The sequence below is a fragment of the Aquarana catesbeiana genome, linkage group LG01, assembly GCF_042186555.1.
Source record: "Aquarana catesbeiana isolate 2022-GZ linkage group LG01, ASM4218655v1, whole genome shotgun sequence".
In the NCBI taxonomy this organism is placed as follows: Eukaryota; Metazoa; Chordata; class Amphibia; order Anura; family Ranidae; genus Aquarana; species Aquarana catesbeiana.
In genome coordinates, this window is record NC_133324.1 from 972,292,793 (window position 1) to 972,314,545 (window position 21,753).

At 46.1% G+C, this 21,753-nt stretch overlaps 1 protein-coding gene across 1 annotated transcript in view; it reads right to left on the minus strand.

The window, feature by feature from the left end:
• Positions 1-20,210: 20,210 nt before the first annotated feature.
• LOC141128855 (uncharacterized) overlaps positions 20,211-21,753 on the minus strand; it is a 42,375-nt gene continuing 40,832 nt past the window's right edge. The window contains exon 6 of the mRNA XM_073616433.1: positions 20,211-20,406. Within this exon, the coding sequence (XP_073472534.1) occupies positions 20,295-20,406 (112 nt within the window). The 3' untranslated portion in view covers positions 20,211-20,294. The remainder of the gene's footprint in view (positions 20,407-21,753) is intronic.

Sequence of the window (21,753 nt, forward strand, 5' to 3'; positions counted from 1 at the left end):
TCATCTGTGTCTGCAGTCTGTGGTTAGCCTTGTACGGGGGCAGGAGGAACAAGAGTGTGACGTCTAATAGAGATGATGGGACTGATTTACTAAAGGAAATGAAGAAGAGACGGGGGTTCACATGAGAGTGCATTAATGATCCCTGAATCCATCTATCTGATCGTACAGGGATGTCCAATGTGTACGGAGAGGTCCTAGTTTACTGTTTGTGTAGTACATCCAAATAATGCTCCTTTGTGTCTTCTATCTCTATAAAGTCCTCCTACTCCTTATTCTACTAAGGAATGTGTCTACATTTTACATCAGGTCAGATGGGTCTTTTTAGCCCAAGTTTGGTACCTCTGTCATTCCTCTCACATCTGTATTTCACCGATTTATAAAAGGGGTTTCCATAGTTGTGTTTGGCAACTGGAAGTACTATTCTTCAACTTTCCAGTTTTTACCACTGGAATTAGGATTTTCTCATTTATAAATCTTGGTGACGCTTGCCTTCCTTTTACTCCAATCAGGGAGAAGAGAAGCGGGTAAGAAGAGTGTTACCATTGCCAGGGAAAGGGATGGGGGGTGATGGGGCACAATTGTACTATCCACTGGTATTATCTGAGAAGATGTCACTGCTGGTGAAGGAGCTCGTTGATGCCACATCATGGAATGGAGGTGAGTATAGTTCCACTTCCACAACCCATTGCTTCTTTTTGGTTCCCCCGTGTGTTTAGCAAAATGTGCAAAAAGGTGAATTCTGTGTTGGCAGCATGAAGGCCTCTATTTATAAAGGGAAACTGATATTACATTTTTGTGGACCACATGCAGTTTTTTTTTTTTTTCGTGGGTTCCCCCTTGACATCCATACCAGACACCTTTTCAAGGATATGTGCATAGTTTTTTGTTTGCTTTTTTTGGGTTCCCCTATTACAATCCATAGCAGACCCTCACCCAAGATGTCGGCCTGATATAGATGCTGAGGGTAATCCTGGTCTTTTTTTTTACTAACAGAACAAAGTGCTGGGAAATATCATTTAGCAGCCGGCAATTATTTTTTTTTTACTTAGTGAATATCACTTTTGCTGTAGTACATCGTACAGACTTCACAGGCAGGTTTAACACATCCCCCAGGCATGTTATTTAAACAAATTTCAGCATTTTTTTTAAATGTTTCCCTTTAAAGTGGTTGTACACCTCTGAAAATAAAAATGAACAAAGCACATTCTTCTATAGCAGGGGTGGACAAACTTGATGATCCTGTGGTCTGCTCATTAGAAGGATCAGATGCAGCCTGTTACTAGAGATAGTGTGCACCTTAGCACTTTTAAAAAGCGAGGAAGAAATAGTAGCAGAAAGTAGCAAACAAAAAATTGAAATACATGTAAATATCAATAAAACAAAGTAAAAAAAACAAATTCACATAAAAAGTCATATGAAAAAGAACCATACAAATGAATACATAAAAAAAATAAAAGGGAGAGGGCAGGATCTGGAGGCCCCCTTGTTAAAGAGGGCTTCCAGATACTGATAAGCCCTCAGCTGCAGACCCCATCAACAAGAGGTCTACATGGGGGGGACCCCAAAGCACCATCGCCATGTTGAGGGTATGTGGCCTGGTATGGTTCAGGAGGAGGGCGGAGGCGCTCGCTCGTCCCCCCTTATCCTGACCTCCAGGCTGCCTGCTCGGATAAGGTTCTGGTATGGACTTTGGGGGGGGGCCCACGCCATTTTTTTTTTTACATTTTGGTGTGGAGTTCCCCTTAAAATCAATACCAGAGCCAGAGGGCCTGGTATGGATTTTGGGGGGGACCCCACGCCATTTTTTTAAAAAAAGGCCTGGTATGGACCTGGGGGGGACCACACGCCAATTTCTGTGCATTTTTTTTTCTTGGGAAGGTTTTTGTTTCTTTACATTCACCCTGCTGACAGCTGAGTACCCAGACTTCGGCTACCTACCCCACAAATTTGGGGTCTTTATTTGTTATTTTTTATTGTTATGGCAGGGGAGGCTCTGCCTCCCCTGACTGCACGTCCCTGCTTCTTATCACCCCTTCTCTGACTCCTTTACTCTTCTCCTCCTCTTCCCTCACCAGCCCTCCTCCTTTCCTCTTCTCCATGCTTTCTCTCCCCTTAAATTCCAATGCCAATTCTCTTCACTTCTCTTGTCTTCTGCCAGGCTTTTGCAGAAAGCTTTATAATTATACATTGCACAGGATGGAAGTGATGAGTTATTACACCTTTCAGAATTTTGAAGATTGAAATACACACACTTGTCTCTGAGGTGAGGTAAGACTTCCCACCTTGTCTGTGCTACTCTGGGAAGCAGACCCATCATCTGGTGTCCAGAGGGGAACACACAGGATCTACTGTATATGGCCCCCCACTTCTATTTCTATAGCTTCATCTCCCTTAGTCTCTTGAACACCCCTCCCCTCTCTATCCCCCTCTTCTTTCCACTCCTAAACTCTCCCCACCTCTCTCTTGCCCTTCTCTATTCTCCTCTTTCTTTCTCTCCTAAACCACCCCCTCCTCTCCATTCTCCTTCCCTTCTACCCCCCCCCCCACTCCTGAACCCTCCCCATCTCTCCCTTCCACTTCTCAGTACACCACCTCGCTCCTATCTTGAACCCCCTTCATCTCCTCTAACCTTCTCTTTCTTCCTCTCATGAAACATCCCCTCCTCTCCCTTCCACCCCCTAAACCCTCCCTTTCACTTCTCTGTCCTCCTTTACCTATCTCTCTTAAACTCCCTTCCCTTTCCCTTTTCTAAACTGCTATCCCTTTCTCAAACCTCCTTTTGCTTCCTCTCTTGACCCCCCCTTCTCTAATCTACACTCTCTTTCTCTCTTAAATCTCCCTCTTCTGCCTTCCACTTCACTAAACTTCTTTTCCTTTCTCTCTGGAAACCCTCCCCCTCAGAGGCATAGCTTGAAGCTTGTGGGCCACGATGCAAAAATTGACCTGGCCCCCCACTACTTCCAACGTGTGTGCAGATACATCCACCGCACGCCAAGATACTCAAAGTGGCTTAAGAGTTTTGAGTTCCCAGAGTTCCTCCTTACATCAGAGGACAGGGATCACCTCTGGAGAATCAGAGGACAGGGATCAACCCTGGCAGGTCACTTGGCAGAGCTCCTTTCTCATTCCAGCACTGTATACAACCCCCCACACACTACACAAGGCTGAAATCACATTCCTTTACACACAGTCTGTTTTATGTTTCCCTTCTCACCTGTGAAATTCTCTGGTCGGAATAGCAGTGTCGTTGCAGTAGGCAGATACACCCTGAGCAGATTGTGACTGTGTTGTAAAGGAATGTGATTTCAGGCCTGTGGAGTAGGGACAGTATAGAGTGCTGTAAAGGGAAAGGAGCTCAGCAGCTGGGCATAGCATGCAGGGTGGAGGGGGTGATCAGGGGGCCTTGGGGGGGCACAACTTAGATCTGGGAGGTCAAAGTCATCTGACACAAAATCTGGAGCCTGCAGCCCTTCAGGGGCCCCTCAGGAGGTGTTAAGGGATTTTTTTAGCAATTTCTGAAGGTTTCTTTGTCAGTGTTGGGGGAAGGTCACCTCCCGGAGGTGTGTGTCTTTTCCCCAGTTGTCAGGGAAGTGGGGTAAGTAGACATCCCCAGGTGGGGGGGTACAGAGAATCCCAGCTGGTGACTAGGAGACACTGAGCAGTGTCATACCTCATCAGTGACATTGGTCCCATCGTGGCTACAGGACGGCACTCTCCTCCTCCTAACTCGCTGAGCTCGGCTACTAGACATGTGCAATTCGTTTTGTTCTGGATTAGTTTTTTAACAAATTTTGGCACATTCGTTAATTTGGAAATATTCAAATTAACGAAAACCCGTCTAATGAATTTATCGGAATATATTTGAATATTTGAAAATTTGTAAATTCGTACATTCGCACATTCGTAAGTTCGTGAATTCGTAAATTCATACATTCGTAAATACGCATATTCGTAAATTCGTACATTCATACATTCGTAAATTATTAAGTTCGTAAATTAGTGAATTCATAAATTTGGAAATTAGGAAATCTGAAATAATAATTTACTAATAATAACTTAACTATTACTAACTATTAAATTATAGGTATTGGGGGGGGCGTGTCCAAGATGGCCACCAGAGCAGACGTGCTTTAGGAGAGCTCCGTGACCTGGCTGCCTTATCATCCGTTTCCCTGCAGAAGAACTGGCCCAAACTGAACCCGAACGGTGCAGGAACCCCTACGGAGCGGTATGCCCAGCGGGAAACACACTTCGGTGTCTCGTACCACCCGCAATACAGCCAAAACCCCGTCCTCCGTAGCACGGCCATCTCCCGCCACAGCTACCAGCATGGCATCCCAAACAGAAGGGCCTGACATAGGGATGAGGGAGTAGGACAACTTTGCTGCACTCATGCAAGCTATAACCACCTGCCAGTCCACCCTGACAGGGAAAATTGAAATGATGCAGCTCGATATAAGCCTGATCCGCAGGTATATGGACAGCTTTTGTTCCAGATTGACTGATTCTGAGGGGAGAGTGGGAGAGGCAGAGGACATGCTGCAATCACATGAAGTCTCACTCCGCACGCTGCAGACCAAGATGAAAACCCTGGAAGCGCGTGCAGAGGATGCTGAAAACAGAAATCGCATAACATAAATAACCTTCGGATAGTGGGGCTGCCTGAGGGAGCGGAAGGGAAGGACCCCACAACATTTACCGAACAGTTGTTGAGCACCCTCCTTCCTAATGGCTGGTTTTCCGATTTCTTTGTAGTGGAGAGGGCACACAGAATGCCTGCTACCCGGGGGCCCCCGGGAGCTCCTCCACGCACTTTTATCTTAAAACTTCTGAATTTCAGGGACCGTGACCTAGTCCTGCGAGAAGCGCAGCAGATTGAATTACTCCGCCATGAGGGAGCAAAGATTATGATATTCCTGGACTATTCAGTTGACACACAAAAAATGCGGAGATCCTTTGACCAAATTAAATTGGACTCACGCAATCGTAAGATTAAATACAGCATGTTGTTCCCTGCTCGACTAAGAGTCCAAGATGGAGAGTCAGTGCAGTTCTTTACATTCCCTGAAGATGCGTCCAGATGGTTGGATACACTACCAAGAGGTTGAACCTACTGCTGCTAGGATCTCACATCTCAACTCGCCTTGATTTTACTCTCTATGCAGGCTTTTTTCTGCTGCCGGCCTTCTGACTTCCATTACTTACTTTTTGAGTCTTCAGGCTTCTCGCCGACTCCTCCATCCACCTGCGACTACATTGCCCAGGATTCTTCACAAGAATTTGTGTTGTGAGTATACGCAGTGACGGTTCAGGAATTATATGTTTGCTGTGATGGAGTGAGCCATTTGATCCTGCCACTACCTCTGACATGGACACCTGAAGTTTTTAGGCCTGAAGTTTTGGGTTAGTAACATGTTTAAGTTCAAGAAGTATGACCCCCAGTACATTCTGGGTGAACTATTGATCTGCAGGGACTGTTTATCCTGAATTTTTGTCTCCATACCTAGACTCTCTGAGCACAGACTGTGTCGTTCTGGTGCTCCACTGTTCACGTGCCCCCTGGGCAGTTGTCACAATTTGTTACGGGGATCAGGCACCCCATGGTTTGGGTGGTGGTGCGGGGTGGGGGGAGGGGGGGGGGTTGGAGTGACTGGTTCTGCTCCATGTTCTATTTTGGGTTTTCTTTTTGTTTTTTTTCCTTTTTAAATTTTGATGATGATTTGATTGATAATCGTAAGACATGTAAGATTGCTCTCTTGCCACTGGAGGGAGTAGTCTATTCAATAACTGATGCACAAATATTTGCACTACCTATCAGACATATTACTGTATTATGCAAGTTATATGTGGCAAGGGGGCTATTCCAATCCTGTCAGACATGTTATGACTCCACTTAACATCTTGTCCTGGAACGTGCGGGGCCTCAATTCCAAAATAAAACGTTCCTTAGTATTTAATTTTATTAAAAAATACAACCCCCATATCTGCATATTGCAGGAGACACATCTAATTGGGAGCAGGACGCTGGCTCTTAAAAAGCCCTGGGTAGGATCCTATTATCATTCCACCTATTCCACCTACTCCAGATGTGTTAGCGTCCTGATCCACAAATCATTACCCTTCACCCTCCTAGATCTCCATTTGGATCCTGAGGGGAAATACGTTGCTATACATGCTATGTGTGACAGGATGGAATTGGTTATAGTTGGACTATACAACCCACCCCCAGCCTCCCTGGCTGTCCTCCATAAATTGACCCCTATACTGGCTCAATATCCTGCTGCGGCAGTATTGATGATTTTAATATAACCCCCAACCCCAGTATGGATAAGCTTGGCAAGGATGTGGCCTCTGAATCCCCACTATCTATATGGGCAGATGAGTATGGCTTCAGTGATGTGTGAAGGTGGCGGTATCCCAGAGACAGGCAATACACCTGCCACTCGTCTACCTACGCCTCCTTTTCTAGGATAGACTTATTCTATGCTAGTGGCTCCTTACTCCCAAGCATCCAGGGGGTTGAAATTCTCCCGCGTGGTATCTCTGATCACGCTCCACTCCTACTATGGCTCAACACGGACTCGCCGGTAGGCAACAGCCTCTGGCGACTCTCAGGTTTTTGGATCACTGATGAGCGGGTCGCTCCTGAGGTTGCAGGGGAGATGGATACCTACTGGGTGGTGAATAAGGGAACGGCCCCTCCTCCAATGCTTTGGGATGCCTTTAAGGCATATACACGTGGACAATACTCCACAATAATTAGTAAGGTCAGGAAAAATAACAGACTTGCTCTGGAGGAGGCAGAGAGTCGAGCTCAGAGTTTGGAGTCCAGCTATGTGGCTAACAGAGATGCCGTGACATATGCTGCACTCCAGACACTTCACCGAGAAATTTCGGTGTTGAGGCCTAATGCGACTCAGAGACTTCTGTTGTCGCAGTCACAGAGGATATTTGAACAGGGGGAGAGATCTGGTAGATTGTTGGCGTGGTTGGCCAGGGAGCGCTCCACTGTGACACACATTGCGAACATCAGAGATGACCGGGGACAAATACAGACAGACCCTATCCAGATAAATGCTAGATTTGCACAATATTACGAAGGTTTATACACGTCTAGGGCGGACTACACATCAGACTCGTTGCAGGATTTCTTGGCTCAGGTAGAGTTTCCTACTTTATCAAAGTCTAACAGTGCTAAGCTAGATGCACAAATTAACCTTAAAGAAGTACAACTGGCGATTTCATCACTCCAGCCTGCAAAAACCCCGAGCCCAGATGGTCTACCGGCTGAATTCTACAAGACTAATAGTGAAGCCCTAGCCCCACAGCTTCACGAGCTTCTCTTACCCATGTTGGAGGCTCAGAGTCTTCCCCCATCTATGTCGGAGGCTGTGATCGTAGTAATCCCTAAGCCACACAAGGACCCTGAGTTGTGTGAGTCATACCGACCCATTTCGCTCCTTAACGTGGATGCAAAAACAGTTACTAAAATCTTGGCAAATCGCCTCAATTCGGTCATTCTTTCCCTGGTTCATGGAGATCAGACAGGCTTCATGCCAGGGAAAGGTACAGACATCAATTTACGTCGGTTATACACGAACATATCTCACGCGACGGTCACGGAATCCCCTGGGGTGGTGGCCCCCCTCGATGCCGAGAAGGCTTTTGACTCGGTCGAATGGGAATTCCTCTGGCAGGTATTAGAGAGGTTTAATTTTGGACCCAAATTCATCTCATGGGTGAAACTAATGTATGCCATCCCCACGGCTAGAGTCAGAACTAATAACACACTCTCATCCCCCTTTAATCTCCACAGAGGAACTAAGCAAGGCTGCCCACTGTCTCTGGGATTGTTTGCCCTAGCAATCGAACCCCTGGCCATTCTCATTAGGTCGTCTACGACCACAAAGGGAATAGAGGTGGGCCCATTGAGGGAACAGATCTCCCTTTACGCAGATGATGCCCTCCTCTATCTCCCTGATGCTTCGGATTCCCTGGAGGAGGCCTTGCGGATTATTGACCGGTTCGGAACTGTTAGGTACCTGGTAGGAGAGCCTGACTGTAGGAGAAGACCTCTCATACAACGCTGGTTCAGGAGCCACTGGAGTGGGGACAGTGGTCTCCTGAGCGCAGTGGGGTAGGAGTGCCTGTTGGTGTATAGTCTCTGATGTGGAGGCAAAGATCCCTCCTGGGATGGCTGGACTGCAGGTGAGTGGAGACTGGAACAGCAACAGACTTGACACACTGGAGGGAGAGATCACAGAAGCTGAAGCGGAAGGTGCAACAGCAAGTAGAGCGGCAGGCACAAGCAGAGTCAGACAGTCCGGGTCGGCAGGTAACTGGCACAGGTAATAACAGCAGGCAAGGCAGAATCGGTGAACAGGCAGGGGTCGGCAACGGTAGCAGATACAGACAGCAGAGTAGTCAGGCAGGCCGGGTCGGGATTGGAGCAGGTCGGATGGTCAAACAAGCCGGGTCAAATCAGGTAGCAGACAATCAGGATACAGGTTCAAGCAGATTCACAGAGCTGAGACGAAGCAGCGTTGTTCCCATGGAACAGGGGAACTTTTATGTGCTAAATGGTGCCAAACCGGCGCTAACGCGAACGCGCGCGCGCCCGTGCGCGCGCACGCACCCACGAACGCGCGCACGCACCTGCGCCGCGCACCCGCACGCGCCCAAGCGCCGCGCTGATGCACAGCAACAGTAGCAGCCTGATGCCGTGTCTGAACAGAGGCGCGCCGGCGCATAGGCGCATGCAAGCGCCCCGGTCCGGTGCTGGTAGATCCCTGACAGGATCCTTCTCCAGGATATGTATTAATTGGACTAAATCCATATTATTCCCACTAACCTCGCCACCCCTTCTCCCTCCTTCCTGTATACCATTACAACCAGTTACTAAATTCAGATATTTGGGCATTGAAGTACAGAAGGAACCTTCCTGCTACCTAACAGATAATGTTTATCCTATTCTACAAGAATTCACACGGTGATGCTTGACTTGGAAGTCTCTTCCTTTGACTCCAGTAGGGAGAATTACCCTTCTTAAAATAACGTTCCTTCCCAAATTTCTATATGTCTTCAGGAACACCCCAGTACCTATCCCCAACTCCTTTTTCCAAAAACTAGGCCAGGTGATCAACTCATTCATTTGGGCCGGACTGACCCGTAGGGTGGCTGAAACTGTTTTACAGCTTCCCCTCTCTGCAAGTGGACTGGCACTGCCGTGCTTCAAACAATACTACTGGGGAGCAGTGCTGGTAACAGTACGCTGGTGGTTCACCCAATCACGAAATAACACATCAGTTAACCTAGAGGCAGTCATCCTGGGGTCATATTCGGCACTGAGTAACCTGGTGTTCAGGGGCCAAAGGGCACAGGTTGGGATGACTGTCCCTATGCGCACCACGATTAAGGTTTGGGAACAACTGACAGCTAAACTTAATCCACCTAATGTTATCTCCCCCTATACACCCCTGTGGGGCAACCCTAGGCTACCACATCTCTTGTCTATCCCTGACCCGGCTATTTGGGCGAAATACGAAATTAAAATTATACAGCATAATATGCCAGCAGGCAGACTCCTATCATACTATGAACTAAAACACACCTTCCAACTTCCAGCGAAGATGTTTTTTCGTTATCTACAACTGCGACATGCCATACAAGCCCAATTTCCCACTGATGTTCGCTTGGAGTCACACATGGTTGAGCGCTTTCTTATCTCAGCCAGCGCGGACCGTATCCTCTCCTCCCTGTACCTCCGGATATCCTGTGGGACTGACGGTCAGGGAACTAAGCTTTTTAATAAATGGAAGGTGGATGTGCCCTCCCTGACGGATGATGATTGGGAAGAAGGAATTCAACAATACATACCTTTAATGATATCCGCCAGGGATAGGTACATTCAGCTGAAATTCCTCCACAGGGCCTACTATACCTCCCAGAGGATTACCAGAATATATCCCACTCATTCTGACAAATGCCCAAAATGTAATAATGCAGTGGGAACGTTCTTTCATGTAGTGTGGTCTTGTCCCCTTATTCAACAATTTTGGAGGGAGGTGGTGCAGTATATAAACTCGATTGGGAATCTAACCATAGGTCTTGACCCGCGTATCCTCTTATTGGGAGTCTGTGACACCATTACCACAAATACTCACAAATGGTTGCTAATTTTCTATACCTCATACTATGCCAGAAAGGCCATCCTAATTAAATGGAAGCAGCCGGAGCCCCCGACGGTTGGGCAGTGGAGAAAACTTATTGACACTACTCTTCCACTTTATAAACTTACATATATGAGTCGTAAATGCCCCCAAAAATTTGAAAAGATCTGGGGTCCCTGGGCTGACAGTTAAGGCCCTATTAAGAATGTGAGAGACCCCCCCCCCTTCAGTGTCTTCCCCCACTCCTCTCACCCCCTGGGGTGCCCCCCTTTAGAAACAACATGATTGTTACCATGGTTGATAAAGAATAGGAAAGTCTTTACCTATGATAATATATCCTTCGGGGAAAACAGACAAAACAGACAACTATGACACCTCTTGTACTAAGAATGTATATCAGATTCTATGCATAAAGAAGTATGTGTAAATAATGTGGTGGTTAACATGTCTTACACAGTACTGTAATATCTATTGATATATCCTCTGTTCGATTCTATTATTTTTATGTTCACTGATTGTATTGTATAATGCAAATCATCTCTACTAGAGATCAATAAAAACTTTTCTGTTTAAAAAAAAAAAAAAATTATAGGTATTGTAATTTCCTTTCAAATTTGGCTGTTAGTGAACATAACAAATACAAATTTATCCAAAGTTACAAATTATCCGAAATAACAAATGCCATCTCCAAACGAATGGAACGTAATGAATTAACCACTTCAGCCCCGGAAGGATTTACCCCCTTTCTGACCAGAGCAATTTTTACAATTTGGCACTGCGTCGCTTTAACTGCTAATTGCGCGGTCATGCAATGCTGTACCCAAATGAAATTTGTGTCCTTTTGTTCCCACAAATAGAGCTTTCTTTTGATGGTATTTGATCACCTCTGCAGTTTTTATTTTTTGCGCTATAAACGGAAAAAGAAAGAAACTTTAGAAAAAAATGATATTTTCTACTTTTTGTTATAAAAAAATCCAATAAACTCAATTTTAGTCATGCATTTAGTCCAAAATGTATTCAGCCACATGTCTTTGGTAAAAAAAATGTCAATAAGTGTATGTTTTTTGGTTTGCGCAAAAGTTATAGCGTCTACAAACTAGGGTACATTTTCTGGAATTTACACAGCTTTTAGTTTATGACGGCCTATCTCATTTCTTAAGGGGCTAAAATAGCAGGGTAGTACAAACCCCCCCCCCCAAATGACCTCATTTTGGAAAGTAGACACCCCAAGGAAATTGCTGAGAGGCATGTTGAGCCAATTGAATATTATTTTTTTTGTCCCAAGTGATTGAATAATGACAAAAAAAAAAAATTACAAAAAGTTGTCACTAAATGATATATTGCTCACACAGGCCATGGGCATATATGGAATTGTACCCCAAAATACATTCTGCTGATTCTCCTGAGTATGGGGATACTACATGTGTGGGACTTTTTGGGAGCCTAACCGTGTACGGGGCCCTGAAAACCAATCACCTCCTTCAGGATTTCTAAGGACGTAAATTTTTGATTTCACTCCTCACTACCTATCACAGTTTTGAAGGCCATAAAATGCCAGGACAGTTCAACCCCCCCCCACCCCCACAAATGACCCCATTTTGGAAAGTAGACACCTTAAGCTATTTGCTGAGAGGCATGTTGAGCCCATGGAACATTTTTTATTTTGCCACAAGTTGCGGGAAAATGACAAATGGCGTAAATTTTTGATTTCACTCCTCACTACCTACCACAGTTTCGAAGGCCATAAAATGCCAAGATGGCAAACCCCCCCCCCCCCCCAAATGACCCCATTTTGGAAAGTAGACACCCCAAGCTACTTGCTGAGAGGCATGGTGAGTATTTTGCAGCTCTAATTTGTTTTTAAAAATGAAGAAAGAAAAGAAAAATGTATTTTTTTTTTCTTTTTTCAATTTTCAAAACTTTGTGACAAAAAGTGAGGTCTGCAAAATACTCACCATACCTCTCAGCAAATAGCTTGGGGTGTCCACTTTCCAAAATGGGGTCATTTGTGGGGGGTTTGTGCCATCTGGGCATTCCATGGCCACTAAAACTGTGATAGGCAGTGAGGAGTGAAATCAAAAATTTACACCCTTAGAAATCCTGAAGGCGGTGCTTGGTTTTCGGGGTCCCGTACGCGGCTAGGCTCCCAAAAAGTCTCACATATGTGGTATCCCTGTACTCAGGAGAAGCAACAGAATGTATTTTGGGGTGTCATTCCACATATGCCCATGGCATGTTTGAGCAATATATCATTTAGTGACAACTTTGTGCAAAAAAAAAAAAAATTGTCTTTTTCCCGCAACTTGTTTTACAATATAAAATATTCCATGGACTCGACATGCCTCTCAACAAATAGCTTGGGGTGTCTACTTTCCAAAATGGGGTCATTTGGGGGGGTTTTGAACTTTCCTGGCATTTTATGCACAACATTTAGAAGCTTATTGTGACAGACTCACCCGTGATAGAGGCTTTTGGAGGGGACTGAATGCAAGCCTCTTGCCGACCGATTATGGGCCCTGGCATTTGGGGGAACGGTGCTCTTTGTGAGCTGTATGCCTGGGGACCCTTGAGGTGGTATTACTGTGGATTCGGGTCCTGGTCCCCCAGGACACACAGACTCTGGGGACCCTGGATTTGCCATATTAGAAATAGTGGCTGATTCATAATGCTGAGACAAATACTGTTAGGAGATGCTGATGTCAATTCCAGCCACCTTTAGCAATTCCAGAGACTGGGGATTTAATAGACGTTTCTGTAGAGGAGGAACCACCCAGCAAACCCCCAGCAGAAGTGCTGTCAACCGGACAGAGGGTCCAAGACCTCTGCCCCACACCTGTGGCAGTTTCGGTGGCTCAGGGTGAGAAGTTGGCAATCACTTCCCAGCAGCAGATACAAGGGGAGAAGGGAGAGAAGGTGTGTGTTGTCCCTCCCCAACAGTTGACCAGGGTGGAGGAAGCGGCCTTTCCTCCCCAGCAAAGATCCGTGCACCTGGGAGACAGTACCATAGACTGTCGTCCAAGCAGCCAGATGAGGGAATGGAAAAGGAAGCAGCCGGCTCACCTCCCCAATGGCAGCTACACAGTTTGGGAGTGGAGGAAGCCAGCCTCCTGCCCCAACGGTTAGCCGGAGCGGGGGATGCGGAGTCCCCAGCAGAAGCGCTGGCAACAGGGCAGTGTGCTACCAACCTCTGCCCAGCACCGGCAACAACTGTGGAGTTCCAGGGAGCCGGGGCAGTCGGCCCCTCTCTCCAGCGACAAGCTGATGTAGTAAAGCTGCTACTCCAAGCTGAATCACTGGCAACAGGGCAGAGTGCCGCTGGCCTCTGCCTAGCACCTACAGTGTCTCTACAGTTTCAGAAAGCTGGGGCGATCAGCCCCTCTGTCCAGCAACAGGCCAAGCCATGGAATGGTAAACACCACCCAGATGAAGCGCTGACAGATGGACAGAGAGTCAATGACCTCTGCCTCACACCTACTGAGGTCAACTATTCCTTGCAGCCAAAAAAGGAGATCATGTGGACAGACTTTGCGAGTTCACTCTGCCTGACTAACGCATGTCCAGACCAGGTGGAGGTCTGGGACCTTGTTAGTCAACCTTTGATGGGGGAGAAATGTGACAGACTCACCCGGGATAGAGGCTTTTGGAGGGGACTGAATGCAAGCCTCTTGCCAACCGATTATGGGCCCTGGCATTTGGGGGAACAGTGCTCTTTGTGAGCTGTATGCCTGGGGACCCTTGAGGTGGTATTACTGTGGATTTGGGTCCTGGTCCCCCAGGATACACAGACTCTGGGGACCCTGGATTTGCCATATTAGAAATAGTGGCTGATTCATAATGCTGGGACAAATACTGTTAGGAGATGCTGATGTCAATTCCAGCCACCTCTAGCAATTCCAGAGACTGGGGATTTAATAGACGTTTCTGTAGAGGAGGAACCACCCAGCAAACCCCCAGCAGAAGTGCTGTCAACCGGACAGAGGGTCCAAGACCTCTGCCCCACACCTGTGGCAGTTTCGGTGGCTCAGGGTGAGAAGGTGGCAATCACTTCCCAGCAGCAGATACAAGGGGAGAAGGGAGAGAAGGTGTGTGTTGTCCCTCCCCAACAGTTGGCCAGGGTGGAGGAAGCGGCCTTTCCTCCCCAGCAAAGATCCGTGCACCTGGAAGACAGTACCATAGACTGTCGTCCAAGCAGCCAGATGAGGGAATGGAAAAGGAAGCAGCCGGCTCACCTCCCCAATGGCAGCTACACAGTTTGGGAGTGGAGGAAGCCAGCCTCCTGCCCCAACGGTTAGCCGGAGCGGGGGATGCGGAGTCCCCAGCAGAAGCGCTGGCAACAGGGCAGAGTGCTACCAACCTCTGCCCAGCACCGGCAACAACTGTGGAGTTCCAGGGAGCCGGGGCAGTCGGCCCCTCTCTCCAGCGACAAGCTGATGTAGTAAAGCTGCTACTCCAAGCTGAATCACTGGCAACAGGGCAGAGCGCCGCTGGCCTCTGCCTAGCACCTACAGTGTCTCTACAGTTTCAGAAAGCTGGGGCGATCAGCCCCTCTGTCCAGCAACAGGCCAAGCCATGGAATGGTAAACACCACCCAGATGAAGCGCTGACAGATGGACAGAGAGTCAATGACCTCTGCCTCACACCTACTGAGGTCAACTATTCCTTGCAGCCAAAAAAGGAGATCATGTGGACAGACTTTGCGAGTTCACTCTGCCTGACTAACGCATGTCCAGACCAGGTGGAGGTCTGGGACCTTGTTAGTCAACCTTTGATGGGGGAGAAATGTGACAGACTCACCCGGGATAGAGGCTTTTGGAGGGGACTGAATGCAAGCCTCTTGCCAACCGATTATGGGCCCTGGCATTTGGGGGAACGGTGCTCTTTGTGAGCTGTATGCCTGGGGACCCTTGATGTGGTATTACTGTGGATTTGGGTCCTGGTCCCCCAGGACACACAGACTCTGGGGACCCTGGATTTGCCATATTAGAAATAGTGGCTGATTCATAATGCTGGGACAAATACTGTTAGGAGATGCTGATGTCAATTCCAGCCACCTGTCTGTCTGTTGCCTGCTAGAATGTGTATTGTAAATAAGTCTCTAGTATGGGATCTAAGAGTCATTAGATCCCCATTGTTGGTTGTGTTAATTAACTCTGCTATTGTGTGAAGAAGAGTTGTTTGTTGATTTGTGATAATGTTGATTGGGTTTTCTGAGCTACAAGACGGACAGTCTGGCCTAAAGGTCATGTCTGAGTCATCTAGGCTGTCTAAAGGGATTAGTTAATTAGCCCATGTTAATTAGGTTTCTGGTCACAGGTGTATGTTCAGAGTAATATGAGCAGGAGGTATGCACCTCCTCTTTTACTGTATAAAAGAGCCTGTATTCCTTTCAATAAAAGAGATCCCTGTTTGAACTTACATACAGCCTGTCTGGTGTTTGTCCTGAGCTATCACAACTGGATTCGAACGGCACATAGCTGCACTTCAAATCCCGGAGCATCGGATGACTGAACCGTAAGACGTTGCGATCTGCAATCTGATTCTATAGCAGCAGAGGAGTGTCAGGAGAGTGGAACCGAGCAAGCAGGGGCTCGTTACACTTATGTCACACATCACTCACTCTTCTAACCACTTGAAGACAAAGCCCTTTCTGACACTTTTTGTTTACGTGAAAAAATAATTTTTTTTGCAAGAAAATTACTTTGAATCCCCAAACATTATATATTTTTTTAAAGCAAAGGCCCTACAGATTAAAATGGTGGGTGTTTCATTTTTTTTTTTCACACAATATTTGCGCAGCGATTTTTTGGGGAAAAACACACTTTTTTAATTTTAATGCACTAAAACACACTATATTGCTCAAATGTTTGATGAAATAAGAAATATGATCTTAGGCCGAGTACATGGATACCAAACACGACATGCTTTAAAATTGCGCACAAACGTGCAGTGGCAACAAACTACGTACATTTTTAAAAGCCTTTACAGGTTATCACTTAAGATTTACAGAGGAGGTCTACTGCTAAAATTACTGCCCTTGATCTGACCTTCGTGGTGATACCTCACATGCATGGTGCAATTGCTGTTTACATTTGACGCCAGACCAACGCGTGCGTTCGCCTTTGTGCAAGAGCAGGGGGGGACAGGGGTGCTTTTTTTTTTTTTTTTTTTTTCTTTTTTTTTTTTTCTTTTTTATCTTATTTTTAAACTGTTCCTTTCATATTTATTAATTTTTTTTTATCATTTTTATTGTTATGTCAGGGAATGTAAATATCCCCTATGACAGCAATAGGTAGTGACAAAATTGGGGTCTATTAGACCCTAGATCTCTCCTCTGCCCTCAAAGCATCTGACCACACCAAGATCAGTGTGATAAAATGCTTTCCCAATTTCCCAATGGCGCTGTTTACATCCTGCAAAATATAACTCATGAAATGCTTGTAGCTTCCGGTTTCTTAGGCCATAGAGATGTTTGGAGCCACTTTGGTCTCTGATCAGCTCTATGGTCAGCTGGCCGAATCACCGGCTGCATTCTCAGGTTCCCTGTTGGGACAGGAGAGCCAGAGAAAAACATGGAAGACGGTGGGGGGGGGGGGTACATTCCCTCCCACTGCTTGTAAAAGCAATCTAGAGGCTAATTAGAGGCTAGGATTGCTTTTACATGAAAGCCGACTGCTGGCTGAAAAGAATGATACCAAGATGATACCTAAACCTGCAGGCATCATTCTGGTATAACCACTCAACCTCCAGCAACATACCAGTATGTTGCTGGACCTTGTTGGGCATATATTGTAATCTTTTTTATGCAGCCTGTGGGTTGAATGAAAAAAAGAGATTGATCGTTGGGTATGCCCACCATTAGAATGCCTCCCTTCATTCACCCACTTCTAATGATGGGTATACATGCACCATTTATATATGCCGAAGCATGGGGGCATCCGCCCCAAAAGTTAGGAGCAAATCGCTCCTCTGCCCCTGCTGCCCCCATGCTTCGGCATATATCACCTCCGACAGCACTGGAGTCACGGCTTTATGTATTGTGGGAGCAAACGCTGTTGCTGTCAAGATAAATAAATCCGCGCTGCAGCTGAATGGCGTAACTGAAAACAAAAAGATGGTTAACAATAAAACACAGTAAACAGTAAAGTATAAAAAATGACATACCTGAAAAGCAAACATGATAAAACATAATAACAATAAAACATTGCAGAATAGAATACAGTAAAAAAGAGCAGAACAATAGAGAGAATAGAGAGAGAGAGAACAATAAAACAACAACTATTTTTGTTTTTTTTTATTTTATATATTTTTTTGTTTTTTTACTTTTTTTTTTTACACTTTTTTTTGTAACTGTAACTTTTATAACTGTAACCGGTTCCAGGTTCGGGTCTCTCAAAATGCGATGGCATCTTGGGAGACCCTGTGAAAGTGTGCCTAGTCTGTGCAATGCTGTATGCTACGCTAATACTCAACTAGTGAATGGTAGCGTTAAAAACACTCACCAATGCAAAGAGCAGGATTGTCAGGACAGAAGGGACAATAATAGCGAATGTCACGCCTATATCCACGCTTGCTGCAGACACAACATCTTTTTTGGGGGGGTTCGTTGGGTAGGGGTACTCGGGAGGACATAAAGAAAATGCCTCTCATGCAGCCGACTGCATTTGGTTGGGGATGTGAATGGGGGAATTACGGGCGCTGCAGAAGCGGTGGGTTCCCAATTAGGATTGGCGAATGCAGCAGGAAGGGCATTATGGGCCACGATGGGCCTGTGTTTGTCTTCTTCTTGGTGGCATCGGGACACTACTTGTGCTTGCCACCTCACCAGCTTGAACTGCACTTATGGGACTCGCCACGTCACCAAGTGTTACTGCAGTGCTGGTTTGACTACGACCGGGGTGTACTAGGCCGCTGGTGCTTGCCAGTTCACCAGAAGGAATAGCGGCGCTAGTACTGCTCTGCTCCATACAAGAGCCCTGCGGTTCTTGCACCTCAACAACAGAAGAAGAAGATCGGGGTCGGGTACCTGACCTTAGCAGGGACCACAACTCTGTCGTCAGAGCTATCTGTCATGGAGCCGCTTTCCTCTACAAGATCGTATTCTGAGCCTGAATCTGACAGATGAGTGACTTCCTCTTCACTATCTGTCATGCTTAGAAACGTGTAGGCCTCTTCACTACTGTACCTTCGATTTGCCATTTTGGGCTCTAAATTTAGTGGTGCCCTGACACTATCAAAAAAAAACTAACGAACCAGTGTCACCCATAACAGTTATACGGTGATCACTGGTAAAAGGGTTAACTAGGGGGCAATCAAGGGTTTAAAACATTTTTTTAGGTAGTATATGGGGGTCCCTGACGCTATAAAATGCTGACAGCGAACCTAAATATTTACCTCCCTAACTAGCGTCACCAGTGACACTAATACAGCGATCAGAAAAACGATTGCTTAGTGACACTAGCGACAGGTGGTGATCACGGGGTTAAACCTTTATTGGGGGGGTGTTAAGGGGGTACCCTAGACCTAAAGGGGCCTAAGACTAACTGCCCTACCACTTATAACTGTCACAAACTGACACCAATGCAGTAATCAGAAAAGAAAAAAAACTGCTATTGGTGTCACTGTGACAGGGGGTGCAGGGGGGTGGTCGGGGGGTGCAGGGGGGTGATCGGGGTTGTGAAAAGTGTGCCTGCATGTTCTACTGTAATGTGTAGTGTTGGTGCACTTACTTGGATGTCTTCTCTCTTCAGCGCAGTAACGAAAAGGCTTCCCGAGGAGAGATGACATCACTTCCTCTGCTGCTGTTTACATTACAGCAGCAGAGGAAGATTTTCATTCGTTGGGAGCGATCGCGAGGGGGTGGCCACGAATGAGTGGCCTCCCCCTCAGCATTGATCGCTCCCCTAACGATGCCGACCGCCCAGGTATGTGATTTTGCCTGCCCGTGCCATTCTGACGCAGTATATCTGCGTTAGGTGGTAGGCAAGTGGTTAATAATAATAAATAACAATAATAATAATAAAACCTTTTTATTATCAATATTTATTAATAATTTGTTCCGTTCCATTTGTTTAAATGCGGCATTCGTTTTTTCGGATAATTCGTAACGTCGGATAAATTCGTATTTGTTACGTTCACTAACAGCCAAATTTTGAAAGGAAATTACAATACCTATAATTTAATAGTTAGTTACTATTTCAGATTTTTGAATTTTCGGGTTTTTGGATTTTCGAAATTTTGAATTTACAAATTTCCGAATTTTCTAATTTACAAATGTATGAATTTACGAATATACAAATTTTCTAATTTAGGAATGTACGAATTTACGAATGTGCGAATTTACGAATGTGCGAATATACGAATGTGCGCATGTACGAATTTACGAATGTACGAATTTACGAATTGCGATCATAATGAATGACCCGAAAAACTAAAAAAAACTAAATAAACAAATGAAACAAAAATGAAAACGAACACATTTTTTGGCAGTGCACATGTCTATCGGCTACCATTCCATGTTGCCAGCACACAGAACAGACACTTCCCCATCCTGGGCTGTTTCCACCTCGTGCTCCTCTCCATTCAGGAAATGGCTCACAGCTTCTCCCCAGCCAATGGGAACAGAGGGGTGTGGACTGTGGAAGGCAAAGTAGAAGTCCAGTACTGGAGCGTGGCTGTGGGGCCCTAGGGCAGATCTGAGCTGGGTTTTGTGGAGGATATGATAATATGACAGGGAGGCTGCAGGGGCCCCCTGGAGCTAGGGGTGGGGTTGCGATTGTGACCTCTGCAACCCTTTATGCTACGCCCATGCTCCCCCTCTTTAACATTCTCTCTTGAACCCCCCTCTTCTCCCTTCCCCTCCTCACATCTGCTCTCCCCTCCTCTCCACCCTCCCCCAAGGAGCTCCATTCCAGTGTTCCCTATTGCAAACACTCCCGCCTCTGAGGAGACGGCTGAGGATAGTGTGAGAAAAATGTCCTTATCCTTTAATCTTACAAGAATCAGTCTGTACAGAAATAAACACAACGGAGAAAAACACATATATGAATTCATTAGCATTTTATTTACAATTGAGAATAATGGCACAGAGACCAGAACATTCACACAGCATTTCTCAGATCAGTGCGGTCACACAGCATTCTTCTCACAGATGTAGTTCAGTTCTTCATAACAGTTCCACAGTCCCAGATGAGATCCGAGCTTGGCACAGCTTCCAATCCCTTCAGGGAGAGGGAGGGTTCTAGAGAGGAGATAAAATAAGGTGAGGGAATTTCCGCAGTCATTGTAGATGAGCAGCAATGGGTGGTGGAGAGATAAAAAAGACCATGAAGCAAAATATGTCTAGGGGCCTCTACTTACACTGTATTGTCAAAAGTTTTGGTACGCCTGCCTTTACAGACATAAACTTTAAGGACATCCCAGTCTTATGCCCCGTACACACGGTCGGATTTTCCGATGGAAAATGTCCGACCGGAGCGTGTTGTCGGAAATTCCGACCGTGTGTGGGCTCCATCGGACATTTTCCATCGGATTTTCCGACACACAAAGTTGGAGAGCAGGATATAAAATTTTCCGACAACAAAATCCGTTGTCGGAAATTCCGATCGTGTGTACACAAGTCCGACGGACAAAGTGCCACGCATGCTCAGAATAAATAAAGAGATGAAAGCTATTGGCCACTGCCCCATTTATAGTCCCGACGTACGTGTTTTACGTCACCGCGTTTAGAACGATCGGATTTTCCAACAACTTTGTGCGACCGTGTGTATGCAAGACAAGTTTGAGCCAACATCCATCGGAAAAAATCCTAGGATTTTGTTGTTGGAATGTCCGAACAAAGTCCGACCGTGTGTACGCCCTATTAGTCCGTAGGGTTCAATATTGCGTTAGCCCACACCTTTGCTATAACAGCTTCAACTCTTCTGGGAAGGCAGTCCACAAGTTTTAGGAGTGTGTCTACGGGAATTTTTGAACGTTTTTCCAAAAGCGAATTTGTGAGGTCAGGCACTGATGTTGGATGAGAAGGCCTGGCTCACAGTCTCTAATTCATTCCAAAGGTGTTCTATCGGGTTAAGGTTAGGACTCTGTGCAGGCCAGTCAAGTTCCTCCACCCCAAACTTGCTCATCCATGTCTTTATGGACCTTGCTTTCTGGTACACTCATTTTTATTGAGGAAAAAATTAGGTACATGTGCATATCAACAGATTGCCCACCCAGGGGGATCAGATGAGAGACATAAAATTACATAGAATATCAATGAATGAACCCAAAACAGGTAAGGTATGTAGAGCAAGAGCTCAAGTTACGACCCTGTGCACAGGCTGTAGGTCTGCAAAAATGACCGAGGTCTAAAGGCACTGGCCTATAATAGAAAAGGGTGAGAGAACGGGCAGAAGCCCCAATGGAAAGACAGAGAAAGGAGAAGGGAGAAGGAGAAAAAAAAATAACACAGGGAAAACATATGGACCTTGCTTTGTGAACTGGTCCAAACCATTTGGTGGAGAGGGGATTATGGTTTGGGGTTGTTTTTCAGGGGTTGGGCTTGGCCTCTTTGTTCCAGTGACGGGAACTCTTAAGGCGTCAGCAT